The 23,398-nt window shown below is 37.3% G+C and overlaps 4 protein-coding genes across 5 annotated transcripts; all 4 read right to left on the bottom strand.

The window, feature by feature from the left end:
- Positions 1-6,019: 6,019 nt before the first annotated feature.
- On the bottom strand, positions 6,020-7,993 carry LOC103947264 (protein SPIRAL1-like 1). 2 transcript variants are annotated; one of them, XM_048585353.1, is made up of 3 exons: positions 7,842-7,993; positions 6,740-7,040; positions 6,020-6,348 (listed from the first exon to the last, which is right to left on the bottom strand). In XM_048585353.1, exons 2-3 carry the CDS (start codon positions 7,013-7,015, stop codon positions 6,265-6,267), a joined length of 360 nt encoding a protein of 119 aa, XP_048441310.1. In that variant the 5' UTR covers positions 7,016-7,040; positions 7,842-7,993; the 3' UTR covers positions 6,020-6,264. The 2 variants fall into 2 exon arrangements, with proteins under 2 accessions (XP_048441310.1, XP_048441311.1); XM_048585354.1 differs by having other exon boundaries at positions 6,740-7,047; positions 7,842-7,984.
- Positions 7,994-9,126: 1,133 nt separating this feature from the next.
- On the bottom strand, positions 9,127-13,876 carry LOC103947359 (pre-mRNA-splicing factor ATP-dependent RNA helicase DEAH10). Its single transcript, XM_048585272.1, is given in 14 exon segments — positions 9,127-9,749; positions 9,855-10,050; positions 10,193-10,327; positions 10,487-10,683; positions 10,966-11,197; positions 11,374-11,559; positions 11,841-12,001; positions 12,109-12,312; positions 12,431-12,558; positions 12,561-12,838; positions 13,067-13,283; positions 13,408-13,488; positions 13,586-13,632; positions 13,718-13,876. Coding segments are annotated over 13 exon segments (2,142 nt in total). The 5' UTR covers positions 13,813-13,876; the 3' UTR covers positions 9,127-9,749; positions 9,855-9,869.
- Positions 13,877-14,486: 610 nt separating this feature from the next.
- LOC125477634 (cell division control protein 48 homolog B) lies at positions 14,487-17,977 on the bottom strand. The gene is made up of 12 exons (XM_048584982.1): positions 17,719-17,977; positions 17,577-17,621; positions 17,354-17,409; positions 17,055-17,204; positions 16,866-16,970; positions 16,471-16,570; positions 16,056-16,340; positions 15,804-15,973; positions 15,523-15,651; positions 15,269-15,356; positions 15,119-15,196; positions 14,487-15,000 (listed from the first exon to the last, which is right to left on the bottom strand). Exons 1-12 carry the CDS (start codon positions 17,884-17,886, stop codon positions 14,707-14,709), a joined length of 1,668 nt encoding a protein of 555 aa, XP_048440939.1. The 5' UTR covers positions 17,887-17,977; the 3' UTR covers positions 14,487-14,706.
- Positions 17,978-18,289: 312 nt separating this feature from the next.
- Positions 18,290-22,272, bottom strand: LOC125477635 (asparagine synthetase domain-containing protein 1). The gene is made up of 14 exons (XM_048584983.1): positions 22,091-22,272; positions 21,654-21,996; positions 21,413-21,555; positions 21,173-21,308; positions 20,816-21,063; positions 20,562-20,660; positions 20,348-20,459; positions 20,095-20,200; positions 19,739-19,852; positions 19,390-19,566; positions 19,214-19,313; positions 19,014-19,130; positions 18,815-18,871; positions 18,290-18,691 (listed from the first exon to the last, which is right to left on the bottom strand). The coding sequence occupies exons 1-14, from the start codon at positions 22,181-22,183 to the stop codon at positions 18,584-18,586; spliced, it is 1,953 nt and encodes a 650-aa protein (XP_048440940.1). The 5' UTR covers positions 22,184-22,272; the 3' UTR covers positions 18,290-18,583.
- Positions 22,273-23,398: the final 1,126 nt, after the last annotated feature.

Below are 23,398 nucleotides of genomic sequence, written 5' to 3'. Positions count from 1 at the left end.
AGTTTGGAATGTAAAGTAAGATTTTTGGAGTGCTAATAACAATTCCCTTAATATATTTGTCGATGGATATTTATGTAATGAATGACATAGATCTTATTGATACGATAGGCTGTCTCATTCAAGTTTTTTTTTTTTTTTTCGTAGCGACAAGGGGAGTGATACTTTTGTGAGTAGGGAGGGATGGTTGTGGGTGAGGAGGATTCGAACCCTAACATTGTGGTTTGTAACTGTGCGCACGAATCCTTGAAGTTGAATGCCTTAGCTCATATCCATTAGATATGTTATGGGGTCAAAATTAGCTATGTAGTTTATCCAACGATAAACCCAATCCAAATTATACAATACAGAAATAACCGATTTCAGTTAAGAAAATGGTAAACGCCTGTCTATATATACATAAGAACATTGTGTTCTGAAGTGTGAAGTGGAAGTGCCACACCACCTATATGTCAAAGAATACACCCCCTTGCATTTCCATGGACTTAAAAACCAACGAGGCACATGATGCACATTTTGAGCAAACTGATAACATGATATAACACTATGTCTTCAAGGAAAACATTCATAAAACACGTTCGCCACATAACATTTTGATCAACTAACGTAATGTCATAATAAGCTACTATTGACTGTTAAGGTTGGTGCAACTATTACCGTTAATTTGAATTGGTGGAATTTGTAAACCAAAATTACCCCAAAAGGACAAAGTTGATGCGTTTTGGTTCATCTATAATATAGAGAATAAGGGTTGGTTTGGTATTGCTGTGCTTTAAAAAAAACTGTTTCTGCTGTACTCTGAGAATAATCAGCTGTGAAATAAAGCAGCAGAGTGTTTGGTAAACTTTTTTGTAAAAGTGTTTTGGGAAAAAAAAGGCAGTATTACAGTGTTTGATAAACTTTTATGTAAAATAGATGTGAATGTGTGAAATGACCAAAAAGGATATAATACTAGATGTGCCATTAATTTTATTTTCTTAACAAATAAAGATGAATTACTAAATATACTTTATTTAAAAAAAATATATATTTATAAACTTTATCTTAAACATATAATCCAACATTTATGCTGCTTTACGTTTTTAACTTTTTTTCACTCAAAACTATGAAAATAAGCTGTTTTTAAGTGTTTACCAAACACTTTTTTGAGTTCAGATTTTTTTGATACCTATTTTTTATAAAAGCAACTCAGTACCAAACTAGTAACAAATATACATCCTATGGATTTGCATTTCCCAACTAGTTTTGTTGGTTTAAAATATTTCTGGTTAGAAACCAGAATGCAAAATACTAGTTTGGTTTCAAGTGGTGACGTGTATGTGAAGGACAGAAAGCCCCAAGCACTCTTTGATGTGTTGAACAAGCAAAAAGCTGTGGCCTAGAAAGAAAGATAGCTGCAGCAGAGATTGCAGTCTGCACCAAATAGCAACAAGTAAGGCAGTGGCGCATGCTGTGTACCTGCAACACCAACACCACTGTGTCTACTATACACTCAAGAGAGAAAAGGAAAACAAATGCAGTTTGCGGTCACCGCTATATTGTATTTTAATTTAATAATATATTATTTTTGAGATACTTTCATTTATACTAAGAAAATGCAAAGAATTTTAGCTAGAGGGACACATGTTTGAAGATAAAAACTTGTAATTATGTAAACAGTTTATCGGGTAACCATAAAAAATCTGATAATATGTTGTTTTGTAGATCAAAATATAATTCATTAAAATGAAGAGAATTTTAATAACAAAATCATATTTTTACATTAAAAAATTAATTCTAATATTATTCACTTTACTTTTTATTTTTAAATAAATAATATACACGAAAAAAACTAAACAAAGTCTAATTGCAAGGACGATGAATGAGTAGTCAATGAGAAACGATCTCTTGAGATTTTCTCTCTCTGTTTTCTTTTTCTGTGAGAAGGAGTACAGTGCAGTATGTACGACAGTTTTTACGGTGCCGTCCTGCTCTGTCAGTTCCCAGTAAACGGCCTTCTCTCTCTCTCTCTCTCTCTCTCTGTATTAATGTATTATTTACAGCTACCTCAACGACCTTTGCATTTTTGGTCCGTTTCGGAAATAGGGACATTGATTTCCTTAATTCCAAGAAAATAAATAGGCACCTAGTGCAAGTGCCAGGGGGTTTGGTGCTGTAACTCTCCTTATTAGGGTTTACGGGTTAGGGTTTAGTTGGAGTTTGGAGTTTGGAGTTAGGGTTTGGTCTCGTCGGAGTTAGGGTTTGGTCCGTCTTGTATTTCAATTTGCATTCAAAAAGAAGAAATGAACCGTTTTTATTTAGGGTTTCAGGTGTTGAAGGAATTAAAAGTTATTATCAAAGGGCCGAGATAAGACTTGTTTATTTTGTTTATCACTTGATTTTTCACATTATACACATAATTTTAGGCTAATTTTATACAATTGTTCAAAAGTTTTGATCGTGATTTGCTTCTTAATTTATGTTTATTGATATCAACAACGATTATCTTTAACAAGTTTATTCAATAGTGTCGAATCATGATTTATTCGTAAATCAAAGACAAAGAAACTCCAAGAGGTTGAGTTGAGATACAAAAGCTAGGGAGAAGCAAAGAACAACATAACCCGCCCCGTGATAGACATTGCCGCCGGACAATAAAAGCCACCTTCTTTATGGTAAGGTTGAATTTCATTGAACTGGGCACCGAAACGGCATTGGCACATACTTTTACATCCCCCGCCATGTCCCATAAATATCGCAATGAATTTCTAATCGCATACAGAACAAAGTCATTTAATACATGACCAGGTTAGCACCTTAGGGTACAGTTAACTTGGATTTCGGAGGATTTTAATATATTTTTTTAAGTGACGAATTTTAAAAATTTTAATAAATTTTACATTTTTGTATAGATTTTGACAGATTTATATGGATTTCACTTATAGATTTTTATGGATTTATATGGATTTTTTTCATGAATTTCTTAGGACTCGCAGACCCTACATACGAATTCATCCCCAATTTCTTGTCAACTACAAAACACTCCACCCACGTATCCAAACTCAAATCCTCCATGTCCCTGCACGCTCAAGAACCGTCGCCAAAGTCGTTTCATTAGGCTCAAATCCATCACCTCTCATTTCCCGGAACAACCCCACCACATCTCCCGCACACCACATCTTGCAATACCCAGAAATCATGGAATTCCACGATACCAAATCCCTCTCAATAATTTCATCAAACACTTTCCATGCAAAAACCCACTACCACACCTTGCATACATAATAATCAAAGAGTGACTCACTTGTCCATCATTATTCAATGCCATCCATGATTTGTATTGGATTCGAACCACAACAAACACTCACAAGTTTTAATCGCAACCTTACCTGCAAACGACATTGGCTTGTTCATCCAATAAAGGCAAAGCACGAAATCAAACCCATTTTGGCAGTGGGTGGGTGGGATTGTTCATCCAATATGGCAGTGTGTGGGTCACGGGGAGGGATGAGGGATGGTGAAAGCAAGTTAGAGAAATGAGGATTTGGAAACCTGTTATGTATAGATGGTGAGCTGCTCATCGGGTTCTCCGGCTGGGCCAAAAATGGGGAAGACTATTCCTCTTCTACAAATATAATTCTTTGTTCTTGAAATGAAATTCTGGAGGTGAAGGTTGGATTGTTTATGACCTTTATTATTTATATTTTTACTCTCAAATTCATCAAAATCTTTGCAAATGTTTGATATTTTCACCACACCTAGACTATTGTCGACTTTTTAAAATCTTAATTGACTACCTATGAATTTGGATGTATTATTTAAAATTCTAACTTAACTACACCATGATTTCAAATTCTTTTAAAATCCTCTTTTAAAATTTCATTGACTACTCCCTAATTTTAAAGTCTATTAAAATACTATCAAGTCATATTAAATCTTAATTTGACTACACCCCTTTAAGATGAGTTCAATATTCAATTGTGGTTAACACAGTACATAAATTTGAATCACATTATTGCTGATCAATTGTGAGACTAAGCTCACATTCCTCCTCTTAGTGTAGATAATATCGTTTGTTAAAAAAAATAAATAAAAACAATGCATAAATTGATCGAAACTCTCATTTATAATACTGTTGTATCACGTAAAAGGAACAGTCGCTTAACTAAAATAGTGTGCTCATTTTTATAATTCGAAATTGAATTTTTATGATAGTTTATAGGGAGTGCATTTTTACTCACCATCCAAGTGGTGGTAATGCTCATCAGTCTATTTACCATCATTAGATGAATTTGAATTTTAAGATTTGTGTCTATCTATTATACAAATCTCGAAATTCAAATTCATCGAAGGGTAATAAATAGAGTGATGAAAATACACCATAATTTATGGTGATGAGCAAAAATACTCCCATTTTTTAATCTCTGCCTTGGCCATCCCATGAAAAAATTTATCATCATAAATTAAAGTAGTTTAAAATTTCATCTTTGTAACAAGATAAGAAAATGTAATCCAATTATTTAAGTTTTCTAGTACAAATTGATCCTAGAATGTTACATTAAAAAGAATGAGTGTCTTGAATTTTCTTAAAAAAAAAAAAAAAAAAAATCTAGTAATCGTCAGGGATCTTGCCCACATAGCATTCTCTCTTACTTGTTAGCTAAGATTTTCTTAATTTCCCAATATTAATGTGATTGAAATTGTAATGATTCACAAAAGTGGGTGCTTCATTTCTTTGTTGTGATGATTAAAAACGTTAATGTGAATTACGTTTCATTGGATGCAATGTTCAGTAATTTGCCCAGAAACTGTTTGTGAAAATGCTTCACAGGCAATGTTTGTATTTGTTTTGATCGTGTAAAGGTTAAATGGTTGCTGAAATTTGCATGTAAGGATTAGGATTGCAACAAAAGCAGAGAATTGCCATGTTAGGAAGTGCTCGTGTTCGGCTGAACCAGTAGCAGCAGGCGGCTGTTGCAGTCGGTTCAGCTGCGGGCCATTGCTGGACCCAAGAAGAGCTGATCTCGTAGCAGCTCTTGGAGAGACAACTGGGAAGCCTGCATTAAAGAGAGTTCTATAAAGAATGAGGAGGAGCCCTGAAGGCAGAGTAAGACCTCGTCTTCTCTGTTCTTATCCGTCTTAGTTATTAATTACATTTCGGAATGGTTGTCAATCAATCGAAAATGATCTCATGAAATAACATGTTCTACATATGTTTACGAAAGTCGTTCACGTAAATGTGGTCGTAGCTAATCACGTTGCTTCTTCTTAGCCATCTGATTTATTTTTTTTCGACGAAGGTGTTGTAGTTTTCTGTTCTTTGATTGTAACACGTTCTTCGTGACTCTGCTTGTTTGTAGGGTGGCGTAACGTAAACATTCTTCTCTATGGCACTAATTTAGATAATTACTTAAACATAAGGTCATATTTTAGCCGTTCGTGTAGAAATTGCAATATTGTTCTTTGTGTTGCTGAATCTTGAGTGTTGAATGCTAGACTTCTTGTTATCCTTGGACGAATGTGTTCCTTTCTTTGCAGGCCATACTTTTGGAGCAACCCCGTGTAATATCTGTAAATGTGGGTTATGCATGGGATCTACCAGAAAACACAATGGCGCCGCCTATGCAAAGTTCATGGGATCCAGGAACTTCTCGCCAGATGATTGACCGGCTGTGCGGTTCATGGAGACAGATGAGCTTGCATATGTGGTCATGAGGGCTCGGGAGGTGCACGACTTCTGGCACACGCTTTTTGGCCTTCCGACGAACTTGATGGGGGAGTCAGCGCTGAAGGTAATAGAGTTTGATCAAATGTACCTTCCCATGTGCCTGATGTCCGTCATAGGGGGATCGGCGAGATTCAACGAGAAGCAAAGGAAATGATTCTTTCAAAACTACTTCCCTTGGGCCGTCCGAGCTGGAATGCATTGCACAGATCTAATGTGTGTGTATTACGAGCAACACTTCCCGATCATAATCCAACTTTAGAAAGCAACAGAAATGACCATGTATAGATGGAAAACAGAAATTAATCACTGAGAAAATGACGGGAAACACGAAATATGCACTAGGAAATGTTTGGTTTGTCAATGAAAACGAAACCTGTATCGGATGGTTTACCCATCTAAAATAGATCATTCTTGACTGAATGATCCAAAACAACCACAAGATCTATATTACATCACAGAATCCACAAAGACTTCCATTGTTTATATAAAAAGGATGAAGGCATTGCCTCGTCCGCCATGGAGTTTTCACAAAATTCAACGTTACGAAGGGCATGTATGTCTCAGTTACCACCTGGTCCACCGAAGAGGTAACCCAGAGAAGATCCACCACCTGGGGCAGCATGGACCTTGGTCGAGGGTCGGTCCTGCACACAAGGAAAATCAATATGAACATCGGTAAACAGAGATTGCGCATAAAACAGAACAAGAACGTTACAACAAACAATGTTTTGGGTTGGGAGACAAGTTTCGGGCGGAGGAATGAAGAGGAAAATGCCAATTTCAGCATAAATATAAACTGTTGTCACTGTACCGTTAGAGATCGGATTTCACAAGAGTAGTTACTTTCTAGAGAAAATAGCTTCACTGCATCATAATCACAACACTATTTGGATAACAAATTCAAAATTAACGAAAAAATTGGGGATTCACGGGGCTATATCAGTAACCGTGTAAGTAAACTAGGTTTTGTCTAAGGCTATAAGCATCAGAAACAACCGTAACGTTATTTGTAGAAGACAATGAGAAGAACCATACAGTAATGAAGTTTCCGGTGTTCTGGCCATCTGCACGCATGTAGTTGTTTGTAGAGGTGCTATGGATACCAGCAGGAATAGCCTTGGTGATATCAACTGGTTCAGGAGGAGGAGCAGGAGCAGTAGGCTTGGAAGCAGGCTCATTGCTCACAGCCCTCCCTTCATTTGGAACCGGCGCAGCTTGAGCATTGTTGGCAGCTGGTTTTGGAGCCTCTCCACTCCCAAAAAGATAGTTCAAAGAACTCTGACCCCCACCGCTGCTAACTCCGCGACCCATGTTCTCCAACTTCTTCACAGATACCCTGAACTCTTGTGTTAGAAACAAATGTTTAGAATGGAATTCCGGAAAAAGAACAAATATTTCAAGAAAATATACCAAAAGTTATGTGCCAACATGAACAATTACAATAAATCCGAACAAAATTCTTTGAAATCAAACAACTCTACATGATGGTAAGCCATTGATCCGTTTTATAAAACATACCATTCACAACAAACCCGAACGAAATGGAAAAACCAAAAATCTTAGAATCTGCACCATGAACTTCAAGGCTCAAACTTTCGACGTTGGCAGGCCGAACAATTCCATTTCTCTTCAATTTTAATCTTTTCTTCACAAATTTTAAAACCCAATTGATCATTTCAGCTAAATTACACAAACAGAAGCTCAATTCAACATAATGTAGCCTCGTATGCAAAAGCTTTTCGGTATGAAAATCGAACAGACAGATCCACGATGAACTGTTCATCCTATAAATCTCAAAAAATCAGAAGCAAAAGATTTAAGAAACGCCTCATCAAACACCAGCACAAATAAAAACATATACATTCTAAAAAAAAATCATAACACATATATAGATCTAACAAAAGAAATGCACCTCATCGTTCTACTAACTCCGTCAAACAATTTCACCCCAAAAAATCCAGCGATCAAAATATCAAAATTATTCATTAGGAAAAGCATCAAATCAAACACAGCACACAGTACAATCGGGTAAAAAAAGCGAGGAATTGAAAGCGAAACGCAGCGATTGAAACATGGAAATCAAAATCCGACAAGGGAGGCAGAGATCTAGGGTTAGAGAAAGCGGCGCGTGGGGTACCTGTTTGTTGGGATCAGATCTGGAGGGAGAGCTGTGGAATCAGAGAGGGTGTTGAGCTACTGAGCAAAACTTTACGCCACTTCTATGCGTTATATACATATGTGAGTGTAGATACACTGTCACTGCTTTTCAATTTTATTATTATTTTTATTTTATTTTATGGAATTCGGATTTTATTTTATAAATATTTCAAAGTTCACAAATTTAAATCCTACCAGGAAAAAGTAAATTGGGCAAGATTTAGTGGAAGTTAGCTATATTAATTTTCCTAAAATTGGATTGACCATTTTCGAACTTGATTATTTACTTTTTCAGATTTATTGTTATCTTTTTTAAATAAACACAATATGACGTGAAAGATGATTATTGAATTCTAAATATGAACGGTTGTTCACGCATTCAAATGGAAACCCATCTTTTGCTGCATTGGTTGATTGTTACACCGCAACTCTAATATGAGAGATATTTTTTACTTTCAAGAATTTTTTTTCTCTTATTTATTTATTTATTTATTTTTTTAATGTAATACAAAAAACTCATACAGATTTCATTTTCATTTAAATAAATAATTAGGCGGTAATTATGGATAAAACGTTATGCCAGTTTGGCATTTGATGTGACCCATGCTCTGTACTTTTCATTTGTCGGCCATGCATCAAGTGTAAAACCATAATTACCAAATTACCATTCAAGTTATAAAAAATAAAAATAAAAATTCTCACGAAGAGTTGTCGAATAAAATATTTTTTATGCATTCTCTTCCTTTTTGATGGAATTTTGATTCTTAGAATCAGGAAATTCAGACCGTTTAAAAAAGAGAGAGATCCGGACTCTTAGATTTTTCAGATTTCATTTTTACAATTTGAGTGATCCGAATTTCCTGCTTTTTAGGCACATTCGAGAGATCTCTGTCCCACTATGTACTAAAGTGTGCATTGGCAGCTCAGCTCATGTCTACACTGGAGGCATTTGTGATATCTCTACTAATACCCTATGTAAAGCCTGTGGCCTTTGAGAAAAAAAAAAGGTGCATGATCGGAGCCCTTAAGCAAGACCTGATCCGGCGGGGTGGATTCGATCATGGTTTCCTGTAGGGAAATGCTTATTGCATGGTCTTCTTGTGTTACTACGAAAAACCGCCTGACGCCGCCATAATTCTCGTCGGCAAGAGAGAGCTTCTCTGTTACTGGTGCAAAAGGGACTGGCCTCATTGAGACTGATGCCAGTGCAACATCCTGGTTTGGATCAAGGAACACAAAAATTAGCTAACCGGCCTAACCCCGTATGCAAGTCAAACTTTCATGTTGGATACTTGAAGGCACACATTTTCCACATAGATTCATTTCTACAGTTGTATGAGATACATAACAGAAAACAAACAGATTGGACTTCATCAGTGTACATATTCCTGTTCTTGTTTCCAAGTTCAGGTTCATCGTTATGGCATAATTCTCGTCGTCGTTAACCTATCACCACCATCTGTATCAACAGTTTTAAGTTGCATTCTCGCTGAAAACCCGAAGAAAGTAGATGGCATCCAACATGGATTTAGCTTAGCTTTAGATGCTTAGCATCGACAGCATGTCAACCAAACGCTACAACAGCACTTCTCGTCATTTTGCAATTGTGAAGCCGTTGCAGGTAGCTGCTTGGCTGGACAGGATTAAGCTCTTCAAGAATGCTCCAGTTCACGAGTAGGTGGCGGATGGACCACATGGTCCAGGTTCTGAGCATCTAATCAACCAGTCAACTTATCTCAACATTAAACAACATCTAGCTATGCCAGCATCAGATGTCCAAGCCACCGATTCTGCAACCACTCCTTATCTTGTTGCACGTCAGGATCAGGCATAAAAAAAAAAAAAGCGAATGGCAGTAGAGCTTTCAAACGAATCATCTGAGCCATGCCTGCATGTAATATGGTACTCATAAAAACTTCGTAAAAACAAAGAAAAAATTCACTGCAGATGGTGCAGACAACAATGGCATCTCCGAATAATCCAATAACCATACCTCTTCGCACTACCTTCAATTCTGCATGGCATAGAATTGAGGAGCAAGCTCAGTTAACCACATAAAGTCGATTCTAGTTGTGTTGCGGATGAATTTTCTACTAGTTTCGACCAGTTCATTGTAAATTAGGCACTCTGGTCTATTTCTTAACACAGAAGACGGGTGGATAGAAACCACCTCACCATTTGCTAAAGCCCTGTCATTTGATTAGTTAACTGTGAGAGATCGTACATGACTCCAAGAGAGAATTAAATAATATACATACAAGGGTACAAGCTTCGAAACGTAAATGAAACCAACCAAAAGAATTTCAAAACATGTCAAGGTAAGTTCAAGACCTGTATGTTCCATCAGGCTGCTTTAAAGCTGCATTGAGGAAGAAAGAAGCGGCAAGACATCTGCAAAACTGAAGCACATCATCCCCACAAGAGGTGATACGAAGACCCATTTGTTCAACATGCCCTCGAATTTGTCTGCAAACAAACATCTATTACACTTAGAGAAGCCAATTACTTCAATCTACACCATAATAGACACACTGATCTTCCAAAACAGGGGCTAAAAATCTAGTCTGATTGTGTGAGACCAGCAGAAACATGTCTATAGCTCAACAAGTAAGAAAAATAGCCGACCTGTGAATGTCACGAGCATTTGTCAAGGAGCGACTATGAATGAAATTATCCTTGCACCATTTCCGGAAAGCTTTTTCACGCTTCTCTTTACTAAGACCTGATCTCTTCTCCAAGAACTCATTGGAAGCTCGATATACATTAACCAAAGTGAGGTGGTCTCCCTCTGGACTTGCAAAGGATTTCTGCGCAGATCTCACCTGACAACAGGAAGGTTGTATAACAAGTTAAGAGTAGTATTGTAAAAGACAACAGTTCACCGTATTGTGAGATCATGAAAAGAGAAGCATAACTACACTAATATAGCTTCATTCATATCAGTGAAGCAACAAGATTATATTTAACTATATTGTGTGGGAGCATAATGGAAATTGGAAAGAGAGAATGAAATCTCAAGAATACTTCTACTCCACTTTCAAACTATATATAATCTACGAGAAATTCACAGGAGACAGATAGGTAAATGATTCATACACAAATACCTCTTCTATTTTGTCACGGGGATTAAAAAATATTGATTCCACCGAGAGCATTGCAACACTTATCAACATCTCTTCCAGGCAATTGAATTCACTTGCTACGATTAGAGCCTTTGAATAAATAGGGTCTAAGGGAAGGCGAGCCATTTGGATTCCAACTGGATTTGACAATTTGCAGTTGTCTGTCAAAGCACCCAGTACGAACAATTGCTCCAGTGATTTGACAATAGCCGACCTGTTCAAATAAGATTCATGTATGATAAAATTCTCTGGGAGATCAAAAAGCAATATTTATTAGAAGAACTAACTGCTTGACAAAAACAAATAAAGCTGCCACTTGCTTTCTACCATCAAGCCACAAAAAGGCATCATAAGAAACAAACAAATAACAAAACCTATCAAAGATTTTACCTCGACGGTTTTTCTATAAAGTCAAACCCAGTGATATCATCAACACCCAGCGCCTTAAGTTGCAAAATGACATTAGAGAGGTTGCATCGCTTGATCTCTGGCTTTGTTGAATCCTCTAGTTTGCCAAATTGATCTTCTGGGTAGAGGCGGAAGCATTTCCCTGGCCCTTCTCTTCCTGCACGCCCACTGCACAATGAAAGCATTTGTCATACAAAGTTATATGGTCTTAAGCATCAGTCAACACTTCAAATATCCACAGGTAATTTTAATTTTATGATATTGCACTGTATAAAGTGTTTACAAAATAAGCTGGCAAAGAAATCTAAAAATTTGTATAACATAATTTTAGTTTTTTATTTTTCATTTTTGATAAAAACATAAATATAAATTAATAACTTCAATTGTCCTCAAAACTGATATTTTATTTTTAAGAATTCTTGTTAGATCCCCCCAAACCAACTATTTACCTCCTTTGAAGAGCCTGTGCTTTTGAAACTGGAACAACCACCAAAGATTCCAACCCTTTGTTTGGATCATAGTAACGTGCTTTTACAAACCCAGGATCTACAACATACTTGATTCCAGATATTGTCAATGATGTCTCAGCAATATTTGTTGCCAATATTACCTAACAGAACAATGTAAATTATTAGAGATCACCAAATGAATATACATCATAAACCTTCTTGATGCTTCCTATTCCTATACAAAAGCTAATGGACATCATTAAGTTACCTTACGAAATCCAGGAGGGGCTGGTGCAAAAACTCGCATTTGATGTTCTGACGAAAGAGATGAGTATATAGGAACAGCTACTAGTTTTTGACTATTTTCTGGTAACTGTTTAAGTCTTTCTTTGACAAGTCTTTCTGCAGATTCAATTTCTTCTTGACCCGTCAAAAATACAAGTATATCACCAGGGCCCTCCTCCAGGTGAATCTAACACCACAGATATATAATTAGAGTTATATTATAAGAACATGTACATTATTTAGGAATAATAAGGACCTGCTCCAGATTAATCTAACACCAAATACTGATGAAGGGCACTAAATACCTGCAATATTGTGGTTAACGAAGCATCAAGATAATCTTGTATAGAATGATGTGTATAAAATATATCCACCGGAAACTGTCGCCCTTGGATGTGAACAGCTCTTGCACCACCGAAGTACTCAGAGAAATTTTTGCATCCAAGCTGGCAGACATGATAATTAACTTCAAAGGGGTCCTTCCTTGGTATTGCTTGAGAAAACGGAAGCCCTGAGCACCGTTTTCTTTCGAATGCATGTCATCATTTGTTTTCTGGTTTTTAGTATTCTGGAGGTTGTTGAGGGATTTTGACCTTGCATCTTGTACATTTTTCAGCAAGCCTAGTAGCACATCTGTCTGGACAGTTCTCTCATGAGCTTCATCAACAATTATAACTGAATACCTAGAGAGATATGGATCCAATAGTGCTTCCCTGAAAGTGTTGCAACCGTTATATCAGTTCATAAAAATCATATAACTAAGCCAAAGTCTACATCTAGACAGACTCCAACGTGGTTTTACACCAACCGAAAAAGCGACTTTCTTACTGAGAACTCTCTCCACATGCACCAAAAATGATTGTAAAGCATGTCAATGAAGATTCTAGATGGAAGTCTCAGAGAGAGAATATATCGCCTGACCAAGCTATTCATAGATTTACCTCAGGAGCAATCCATCTGTCATGTACTTGATCCGTGTTGAACTAGAAGTCACATCCTCGAATCTAATGGAGTAACCAACCTTCTGACCCAAACTACCGCCGCATTCCTCAGCAACCCGCTTCGCCACAGTCATTGCAGCCACACGCCTAGGTTGAGTTACCCCAATGACTTTTCCGTCTCCGGAAAACCCAGCATTGAACAAAAACTGAGGTAATTCTAGAGAAACAAAAAAGAGATTATACTACGGGTAAAACAACATCAAGCTGAAAGCTCAGAACTGCACATAAATACATATTCGTAGATTTATACAAAAATATATATATATATATAGACTACATACGTGTTGTTTTTCCGCTTCCAGTTTCGCCAACAATAATCAAAGTATCGTGCTTCCGAACCTCCTCGATTAGCCGTTTTTCAACTAGTAATCAAACAACACCAGTAATTACACTCCTAGGACAATCACTAAACAGAAACAAAAAAAGATTAATTAAAGAAATTAGAGTCTCAGATAATACCAGAAGCGATTGGGAGGGACTTCCTGTGCTGCGCGAGCGCTTTCCTCCTAGAATTAAAAAATCAAAGACCTTTTAACATCTTCTGGTTTTCTGAGCAGCCAAACAGAAAGTAAGGATATTAAAGGTGCTTACTTCGTGGCGAGGGCATCGACGTTGCCGTTGCCGGCGGAGAATTGGCGGTTAGGGCTTTTCATGGAGTTGTTCGGCCGTCCTTGGCCTTGAGCCATGGCGGTGGGTTTAGGGCTCTGGCGCAAAAGGCAGTCACAGTTTGAAGCACGTGCAAAATTTTGTTTTCGAATGCCGCACGTGCGAACGTAGGAAGGGAGTTGTGTTTGTTTTACTGTGGTTGTGAACTTGTGAGGGAGTAAAGCGGAGTTGAATGCCTATAAGAAACGTGTAAAGCCAATAATGCCCTTACTTTTGTGTAATCTATAAGGGCAAAAGAGACATTAACGGTTCCGTTTCATAAACCGATTTGACAAAAATACCAAAAGCCCGAACAAACCCAAACCGTCTAGTTTGCTTTGGAAAAATAGAAAAAAAAAACCAAACCAATCCAAAGCGGGTTAGTTTGACTTGCAAAAGTACTAAAAAGCCAAACCAACCCGAACGGCTTAGTTTAGTTAGGTTTCCGAAAGGGTGCACCGCGCCCGTGATTAGATATTTTCAAAGGGGATTACCACGCACGTGATTAGAAAAAATGAGTTTTAATGAAACACTTTCGGCACTGTTCACTTTTTAACGAAAAATTACATTTTTACCTTTTCCTAATACTATTCACTACACCTTTATTTATCATTTTTCATGAAAACTAAAGTTTTTTTTTTTTTTAAACTTTTCGTTAGTTTTCCTTTAAAAAAAACGTGTCACGAACAGGAAAATGCATGTGGAGATGCTCGTCTCAGCCAGAAAATATTAATGTATGTAAAAAATTGGGCTTCTCTATTGAGGAGCCTCTCATATTTCACATAATTACAGATACAAAACTAGAAAATCACATCAAAACAAGGCTCTCTTTCAAACGGAAAATGCTGTAAAAAAATACAGTACACATAACACTTCAGGTACTACCTATGTTGTGTGAGAAATCCCTTCGCGCTTGAAATCCTCGGCACTCGATTCTAAGCAACACCAAAAGCCAAATATGAGTCGACATCTGCTTTCGTTAATGCTGGCTTTAACGAATCTTTTGCAGTCCGGAAATGACGATTACACACAACAGTGGCTGATATGTCTTCCCTCAGAGCTACTATTCCTGCTTCCCTGCATAGACCCTCCAGCTCCGCTCCTGTGAAGTGCTCAGTATCTTTTGCTATGCGTTTGAGATCAACATCATCTCCTAATCTCATGTTACGAGTATGTACCCGAAGTATCTCATATCGACCTTCTAAATCTGGTGGTTGTACAAAGAGCACCTAGAATTTCATCAAAATAAGAGTTAACGCATCTCTTCGACATACTGCTGAGTTTTGGTTTGTAGAAAATTTGCACTAGACCTCCGAAACCATTCATGTGATTAAACAAAATCGTTACCAAATCAAAGCGTCCTGGGCGAACTAGTGCGGCATCGATTGCATGAGGACGGTTTGTAGCAGCCAAAACAAAGACTCCCTAAAAACAAATGAGAATACAATTTTGAAATTACGGCAGAAGTAAAAGAATTTAATGGGATATAGTGCTAACCTTAGCCTCTTCCAAACCATCCATTTCGGTCAGCAAAGTAGACAGAAGCCTTTCTCCAACAGTACTGCTGTTGCTTGAACTCCCACCTCTGCCCATTGAAGGAAAACAAAGAAAGTTATGAAACTTGTACTGCTGTTCTTCATTAGATTATGCAAACTTGTTCTAGTTGATACAAAATAACAAATCATCATGTTAATGGTCAATCCCACAACAAAGAAGGCTACTGGACAATTGCAGCATACTAAGTTACTAACCTTTTGGCAGCAACAACATCCGCCTCATCAAAGAATACTATGCTGGGTGCTGCAAGGCGAGCTCTCCGAAAGGTATTACGCAGCAAAGCTTCACCCTCTCCAACGTACATTGAAAACAATTCTGCACCACTGATTCAAACTTTATGAATTTCAGGCATGCAACTCTTCTAGTTTGTCAAATAAACATATTGTAAATGTAAAAATTTCAATGCACTTCCAGGTGAGCAGCTTCTTACTAAATAAGTAGAACAAATTTGTCAAACAATGGAAGAAGTTCAAACCTCAAAGAAAAAAACGAAGCTTGGGCAGCATGTGCAGCGGCTTTAGCAAGAGTGGTTTTCGAGCATCCCGGAGGACCATAAAGAAGAATTCCACGCATGGGTGATATTCCCAGCCTTGAAAACACAGAAGCATATTTGATGGGCCACTCAACAGCTTGCTGGAGCTTTTTCTGTCAACAAGAAAGGTAAAATATAATTAGTACCATGAGACTTCAGCCTGAGATGAAAACAAACAAGCAAAAACTTACACACCTTTAAATCATTCAACCCTCCTATGTCTTCCCATGTCACCTTGGGAACTTCCACCGTGACACCTCTTGTTATACTTGGACTAACCACAGACCTTGCATGCTTCCAGTCTTCTATTGTTAAGCTAAACGCACCAGCATCTTTATTTGCATCTGAATGTCTTTTAATTGCAGACATAGCAGCCTCACGACATAAAGCTTCCAGGTCCGCCCCAACAAATCCATTGCAAGATGCAGCTATGCCTTGTAGATCAACGTTGGGATCCAAAGGAACTTTTCTTGTGTAGAGCTGAACATTCATTGGCATTGTTATACTTGGAATTTAGTGAACACTAGGTCGAATTTCGATTAGTTGATTGACATTATTGAAAAAGTAAGCCATGTTATCGCTTACAAAATTTTTAAAGCATCACTCTAACCTTGAGAATTTGAAAGCGTTCTTCTTCAGTAGGTGTAGTAACTTCAACTTCAACATCAAACCGCCCAGACCTTCTGAGTGCTGGATCAATTGCTTCAGCTCTTTGTATGTAGAAACCAGATATTAATATATTTGGAAAATAAGACGAAATAGTACACAAAACCCTTACAGAAGTACTAACTAGAACATAAATCACAATGTAAAGCCATGAATTCTTCTGCACATTGGCTTTACTGGCAATGTGATAATGAGAATGCATAGAAAATTTATGACGACAAAGTACCAAAAATTTCAAAACCATGATGAAATAATAGATCATATCTCTCATGAAACAATCAGATTTTGTAGGCATGATTAAACATTATCAACTATTCAACTCTAGAAGAAAGAATATACCTGTTGGTGGATGCAACAACCACAACCTGTGGTACTGATGCTGAGGATGTCTTGGAGTCCATCAGCGTAAAGAGTTGCGAGGCGATACGAACATCTTGCTCTCTTCTGCAACTCAAACATAACTTAACCATGTTAAGCCGGGCATGTCCAAAGTTCATTAGGGTTCACTCTAGCACCACTGGTTATTACCTAGAATCACGGCGAGGACAGATTGCATCTATTTCATCTATAAAGATAACAGATGGCTTGCCTGACAATGTACGCGAGGAAGCCTCTGCAAAAGCCTCCCGTAAAAATTTCTCACTTTCTCCGGCATGTGCTTTGTGGACAGAATGTGGACTATAGGAAAATGAACGAAATTAAAACCATGACAACATAATATCATAATCCTAACTTAACATGAGTCAAGAGCAACATTGCTACTGACATCATTTCACCTGTACCCAGATGATTAAGATTAATTCAAAGATTAAGGAATAAAAGGGTACCTAATGACAATTAAATGTGCACCACATTCCCTAACCACAGCTCGTACCAAGCTTGTCTAGCATGAAGAAAAACAAAAACAAAAAATTTCATAAAAACCCAATAAGCAAACAAAATTAGTAAAAACCCAATTGGAAACCAATGCTAATTACAACTTTAACAATATGATCAAGCGAACTTAACAAGTAGAGACCTTGGAAAAGTGATGGTTCAATCAATATTTACCTTTCCGGTGCCGGGAGGGCCGTAGAGGAGCAAACCCCGAGGCCACTGAAGAAAACTCAGAAACCCAAAATTAATTAGCATAAGAGAAATGGAAGCGTAAGAGATATGGAGTGTGTGTGTGTGTCGGTTTTGAGGTGTTTACTTTGAGACCGAGCTTTTGAGCTTGACGGGAAAAGAGGAGAGGGTAGATGATGAGTTCTCTGAGAGCTCGGAGAGCTTCGGCGTTGCCGGCTATGGCGTCTTCAGCTCTCCATTGCTCCTTGTTGGTGTTGTTGCTGGTGGTACGCGAGGTGCTGCCATGGCTTTCCATCTCTGCGAAAAGAGTAGAGAGGGAAATCCGAGAAAGAAACAAAGAGAAATTCTGTGACCGTCGCCACTTAACGGCGCTAAGACTAGACGATCGTATCTGGGCCTGGACAGCGTTTATGACACCCTATAAGATTTGGGCCTGTTACAGACGTTATGTTTCTTTCTTGGGCCTTTGACAGAGATTCACAATATTAATCTTAGGTTACGGTAAGATGGTATTCTTTACTCATATAAATTGCTAGTTTGATACTTAATTATGACTAACTTAAAACTCGTTTAGAATAATTTTTAAAATAATTGAAAGTACTTTTTAGAGTATTATAGCTTATCGAAATATCGAAATTCAGCTTTGACCAACACAAAAAACAAAAACAAAAAAAATGATGAAATACCACCACGAGATGTCTAACGAAACACCAAGTGCTACCGTTTGATTAGTTCCATGGTTCCAAACAGGTTCTTTCCGCACAAAAACTGATACATAACGAGACACCAGATCAATAAAAGAAGGTCAAATTATTCCCAAGGCCAAGTTAATACAAATTAATAAGCGATTAAGCGCCAAAGAAACGGAGAGACATGCATGCGAATGTGCATAAAACAACGTTGTTCCCGACTCTTCCAAGATCTTCCATTTCCAATTCAATCATAAACATGTACGCATCTACGCTGCATCAAAGAATCCCACTTAAGCCATGTCAGTCCAACCGTTTGTGAATCACTGCACTTCCTGCAGATGCTTGATTTGCTGCACGGTTACTTCCGTAATTCTTTCGGTTTGATTCCCTTGCAATTCTTGAACCAAACTAAAACAGAAACACAGAAAAACCCATGATTTAATCACCTAAACTATCAGAGTTCTACGCATGATCAGCCCCCGAAAAAGTGGGGGAACACAGGAAAGAGAGAGAAACAGAAAAGAACACCACCTGTATAGCTCTTTTAGGCAGAGAAGCAGCTTCATACAAACCAAGCAATTCTGCGACCTGCATAGCCACCGTAGAATAGGAAAACAATTTAGCAGTTGGTCAAGATTCATGAATTGAGATAACATTGTATTCAGTACACATCAAGTGCAAAAGCAGATCAGACATTACTCAAACGCTGAGCAAAGGAATTAGCACTGACCCCTCTCAGAATCTTCTTATCTCCTATCCCGCTCGGTTGATCAAGGTTGGCAACCTCCCAGAGAGGAAACCCAAGCAAAATTCTTATAACATCTTCATCCAGGAACGGAAACCTTGCCTGGCATAAATTAAGACTAAAATCAACACGTAACACAAGCCAAGGAGAAAATGAAAGATATTTATCCAAGTTGTCAGCAGCACCTCCTTGCCATTGTCAGCAATGCCCCTATCATCTCTCCCAAGGTTTCTTTTCCAAATTCTCTGCATGTCCAATTTCATTTCATCGTTTAGTGCACGCCAGCTGAGATACAGTAGACCACCAGAATGAGTACCTGAAAACATATAATCCTCTACACCCCAGTAATTTAATTACATACCTGCCATTTCTATATTTCGTTCTGTGCCTACCATAGCCAGCGCATTGCTCATCTGCACCTGAACCAACAAGAAGAATCCTAGCCTTGGACTTGTACTTGATGCATTGACAATCCTCATCATTATAATCGGTATTTTCCTCATATACCCATCCATCACCACCAGCAGCAAGCCACAAGCTATTCCAATATTCAGGTCCTGCAACAATAAATAACATAAAACACCTATCTCGAAACCTTAGCATACTTGTGATATCTAAAACCGTAATTTAGTCAAACAGTCAACAAAAAAACATATAAATATAAATATCAGCAGGAAACATGCCCTGGACAAATGTAATCTACACTAGGCCATAGAATGAAATTGAGTACCATGTAGGTGTTAGCAGGATTTATGAGCGACATGACATGCTTTGTTTCAAAGGTCAATGTTGACAATTCAGCATCGATCTCCACAAGCTTCCACCTGCATTTCCAATCGCATAGAGTAAGGAACACCATAAGCATTAAGAATGGAGTCAAACCATCAAGGACTTTAACCCAAAGCTGCGTGATAATGTGGACCATAAGCACTTCTTTGAAAAGCACGTTAGACTGCATTTTAGCGTAGAACAAATAATCCAAAAGTATATTATTTTATACACATGCTGAGCCAAAGCATTAAACATAGACATAGACATAGACTCGCAAGAAAAGTTTAGTGAGTACTTTCTTGAAGGTGCAATTCTTCTCAGTTCGCATACTCCTGCCCTGGCAGAGATTCTGTCAGGAGCAGACCGACCATCAAAGCTCACATTAAGTAGATCAATATCATCTGCAAGCAAAAAATTAATATAAAATCAACTCAGCTATCGATATTACACAGGTATTCCACAATGCGATAGGCAAACTGAGTTTCTCAAGGCGAACATTGAACTATGGAAAAATAAACTGCTGACCTAGCTTATCCAGCTACACTTACAGCTCAGATCAAGGCACTCATGTAACAAGGCTGCAATTATCATAGAATCCAATCCACCAGAAAAAAGAACTGCCACAGGTACAAATTCCTTTTCCATATCATGTCTACCTGCCTAATAAACAGCAAGAAGTTAATACTTAAAAGTACTACATCACTGAGTATTTAACATTAATACTGCAGATACAACTAGAAGCATAAAATAAGATTTCTGAACCTGAAAAATTGTGTGCAGTGAAGAGCGTCGCCTAACAGATTCCCTTAAAGCAATCAGTACCGGCCTGTGCTGGCACAGAAATTGAAGCTTGTATAGATCCTGCTCAGTCAAAACAAAAGGCACAATGACATCCTCAGACAACAACGCATGTACTAAAAAAATACTGAAAGTTTAAAGTTTACTGACTTAAGATTAGATTCTCTGCAGCGAAGATGATATTAACCTGATTTAGATGGTTCTGTATCTGAATTAACTGACTGCATATCACATTTCCCTGTCAGAGTCTTGGAACGGGAAATATGTAAGTCTTCAGGTTTAGGTTCGACAGAAGTTCTCTCCCATTTTATCAGTTCTTCTAGTACACCATTTGTCCACTCATGTTTTTGCACTTCACCAACCAAAATCCCATCAAGACCTGGAGCATTCATAGATATACTGTATATTCCACATCGGAGCTCTTCCCAAAAATTCAGCTTCGTAGTTCCATTTTCAACTTCAAAATCTACAGTCCATTGACATTATCAATTAATAGATACGGCTCACTACTACTACAGTCTTAGATCAAGAATCAGATTGGCAAGAAAAATAAAGCTCTACCGAGCTATACATACCAAAAGAACGCTCATTTGAAGAAAAAGGTGATACAGACGACAGCAGAAACTGAGAGTCCTCCAGTGTTGGCCAGTGAACAAGAAGACTCCGCCGACCAAATGCATCTCGAGCAAACCACAGAGTTTTTGAACTTTCCTATCCATGGAAATACATAAACAATTCAGAAGCAATATCCCAAGCAAGAAAAATGCTGCAGCAAATGCCAATAAAATAAAACCAAACTTACCACTCGGAGTTACCTGCCAATAGATGATAGCCCAAGGCCCTTTGATCTTAGAAAGAACATCTGGAACAGAAATCGAACAGCACTCTCCCAGCAACTGCAGAAGAACTTCGCCATCGTTCTCATCTCTACGAATGTCTATGCCCCCAAAGATTTCACCTTTCGGAAATAATCCATACTCAATATCCAACAGCAAGCAAACTTAAACAAAACGAAATGCTAGAAAAAAAACCCAAAACTCGAAAAAAAATGTATACCATTATAAACAAGGATATTCTTATCCGAATCTATCAATGGCTGAACCACAGAGCTTACTCCCCTGAGCTGCAAAGTGGCACCCAGGAAGTGCAACTCAGCAGACGAACAGGGAACGGTGCTGAAATGTGTATGCAGATGTGTTCGACCATTTGCCAAAGAGAAACAATTGCCTTCATCGCCTTCGCAACCAGACTCCTTTACTTCCCCCTCAATGGAAGACACAATTTCTCGCACCGGGAGACGATTCGAAACGGCTGAACGGAGAAGAAGCTTCGTGCTGCCTAAGCTATCGGGACCCCTCCTCCGCAAAGCTTCTCTGAGGTCGTCAATGGCGAACGGAAGCTGCTCAGTCCCAACAACAAAGTCTGTTAATCAAATAGTTAAGCCGAAAAGCTTCCATTTTTTTACCCAAAAGAAGAAGAAGAAAGAGACAGACTTGGTCAGAGTTGGAGAGTGCAGATGTGGAATTGAGAAGCAGGGATGACAGATCAAAACGAATGCCACAGATGATCAAAGCGATTCCGCACATTTCCCCTTGTGTATGATTGCCAATTTGCCACCCACCCTAAACCCTAATTGATGAAGTTTTGAGGGTTTAACTAAAATCCCGTCTCTGTGCAAACTTTAGTAAGAAAAATATAGGGCTAAATTAAGGGGACGTGTTAAATTGGGAATTTGAGATATTTTAAAGGATTTATAAATTCATGAATATTTATAAAGTTTAATCGATTTGTAGAGATTCTATGTAAAATTTTGATTCAATTATTTCGAAATCTTATTGGGAGATGTGATATTTGTGGATACTTAAAATACACTACAAAATCTCTCTAATTCCTTCTAATTCCTCAACTTTTCCAAATGCTTTAAATTCAAATTCAAATTGAATACACATGCAATGTTATAAATTTTTTTTTTTTAATTTCTAATTGAATACATTCGGATTTATAAGTATTTTAATAAATTATCTTAAAATCCTGATTGAATACCCTGGATTCATTAAGATAATTAATCCCTCAAAGTCCCAATTAAATACACCTCCAAATTTTTAGAGTTGAATAATATTTCTTGAAAATAAGGGATAAAATTAAGGATGATGTATTCAATTAAGATTTTGAGAAATTTTAATGAATTTATAAATCCTTGTATTTTATGGAGTTTAATATATTTATAGAGATTTTATGTAAAATTTTGATTTAATTCCCTTGCAATTGCCTCAACATTTTATAATTTTATGTAATATTTGTAGCTTTAAAATACACTACTAAATCATAATTAAATAGATCTAGACGCATAATTAAAATATTTGTAGTTTTAAAATACACCTGGAATATTATGAGTTTTTTTTCAAATCATAATTAAATAGATCTAGATGCATAAGAATTTTAATAAACTATTTTAAAATCTTGATTGAATACATTTTTAATTTTAGCAAATTTTAAAATCCTAATTGAATATCCTAAATTTACTAAAAGAATTATAATTTATCAAAATCCCAATTGAATACATTCCTAAAACTTTTAGATTGCGCATGATTATGTAAGTTATGTGTAGCTTGTATTTTTTAAAAGAAAATATTGTGCATGCATTTACGAGACAAGTATAATTTAACATTATGTCAAAAAATAGTAATTATCTTGACCCGATTATTATTAGTAAAGAATCGCACCCTAAATTCATTAAAGACTCATAATCTTACCCTAATCATCTCACAATATTTTTTTCAATATAATTTCCTCGTTTGAGC

Source organism: the organism of the source record quoted next, unplaced genomic scaffold (genome assembly GCF_019419815.1).
Source record: "Pyrus x bretschneideri cultivar Hongxiangsu unplaced genomic scaffold, Pyrus_bretschneideri_v1 Contig22, whole genome shotgun sequence".
In the NCBI taxonomy this organism is placed as follows: Eukaryota; Viridiplantae; Streptophyta; class Magnoliopsida; order Rosales; family Rosaceae; genus Pyrus; species Pyrus x bretschneideri.
Note: the sequence above shows the minus strand (reverse complement) of the source record. Positions and strands in the feature narration are given on the sequence as shown.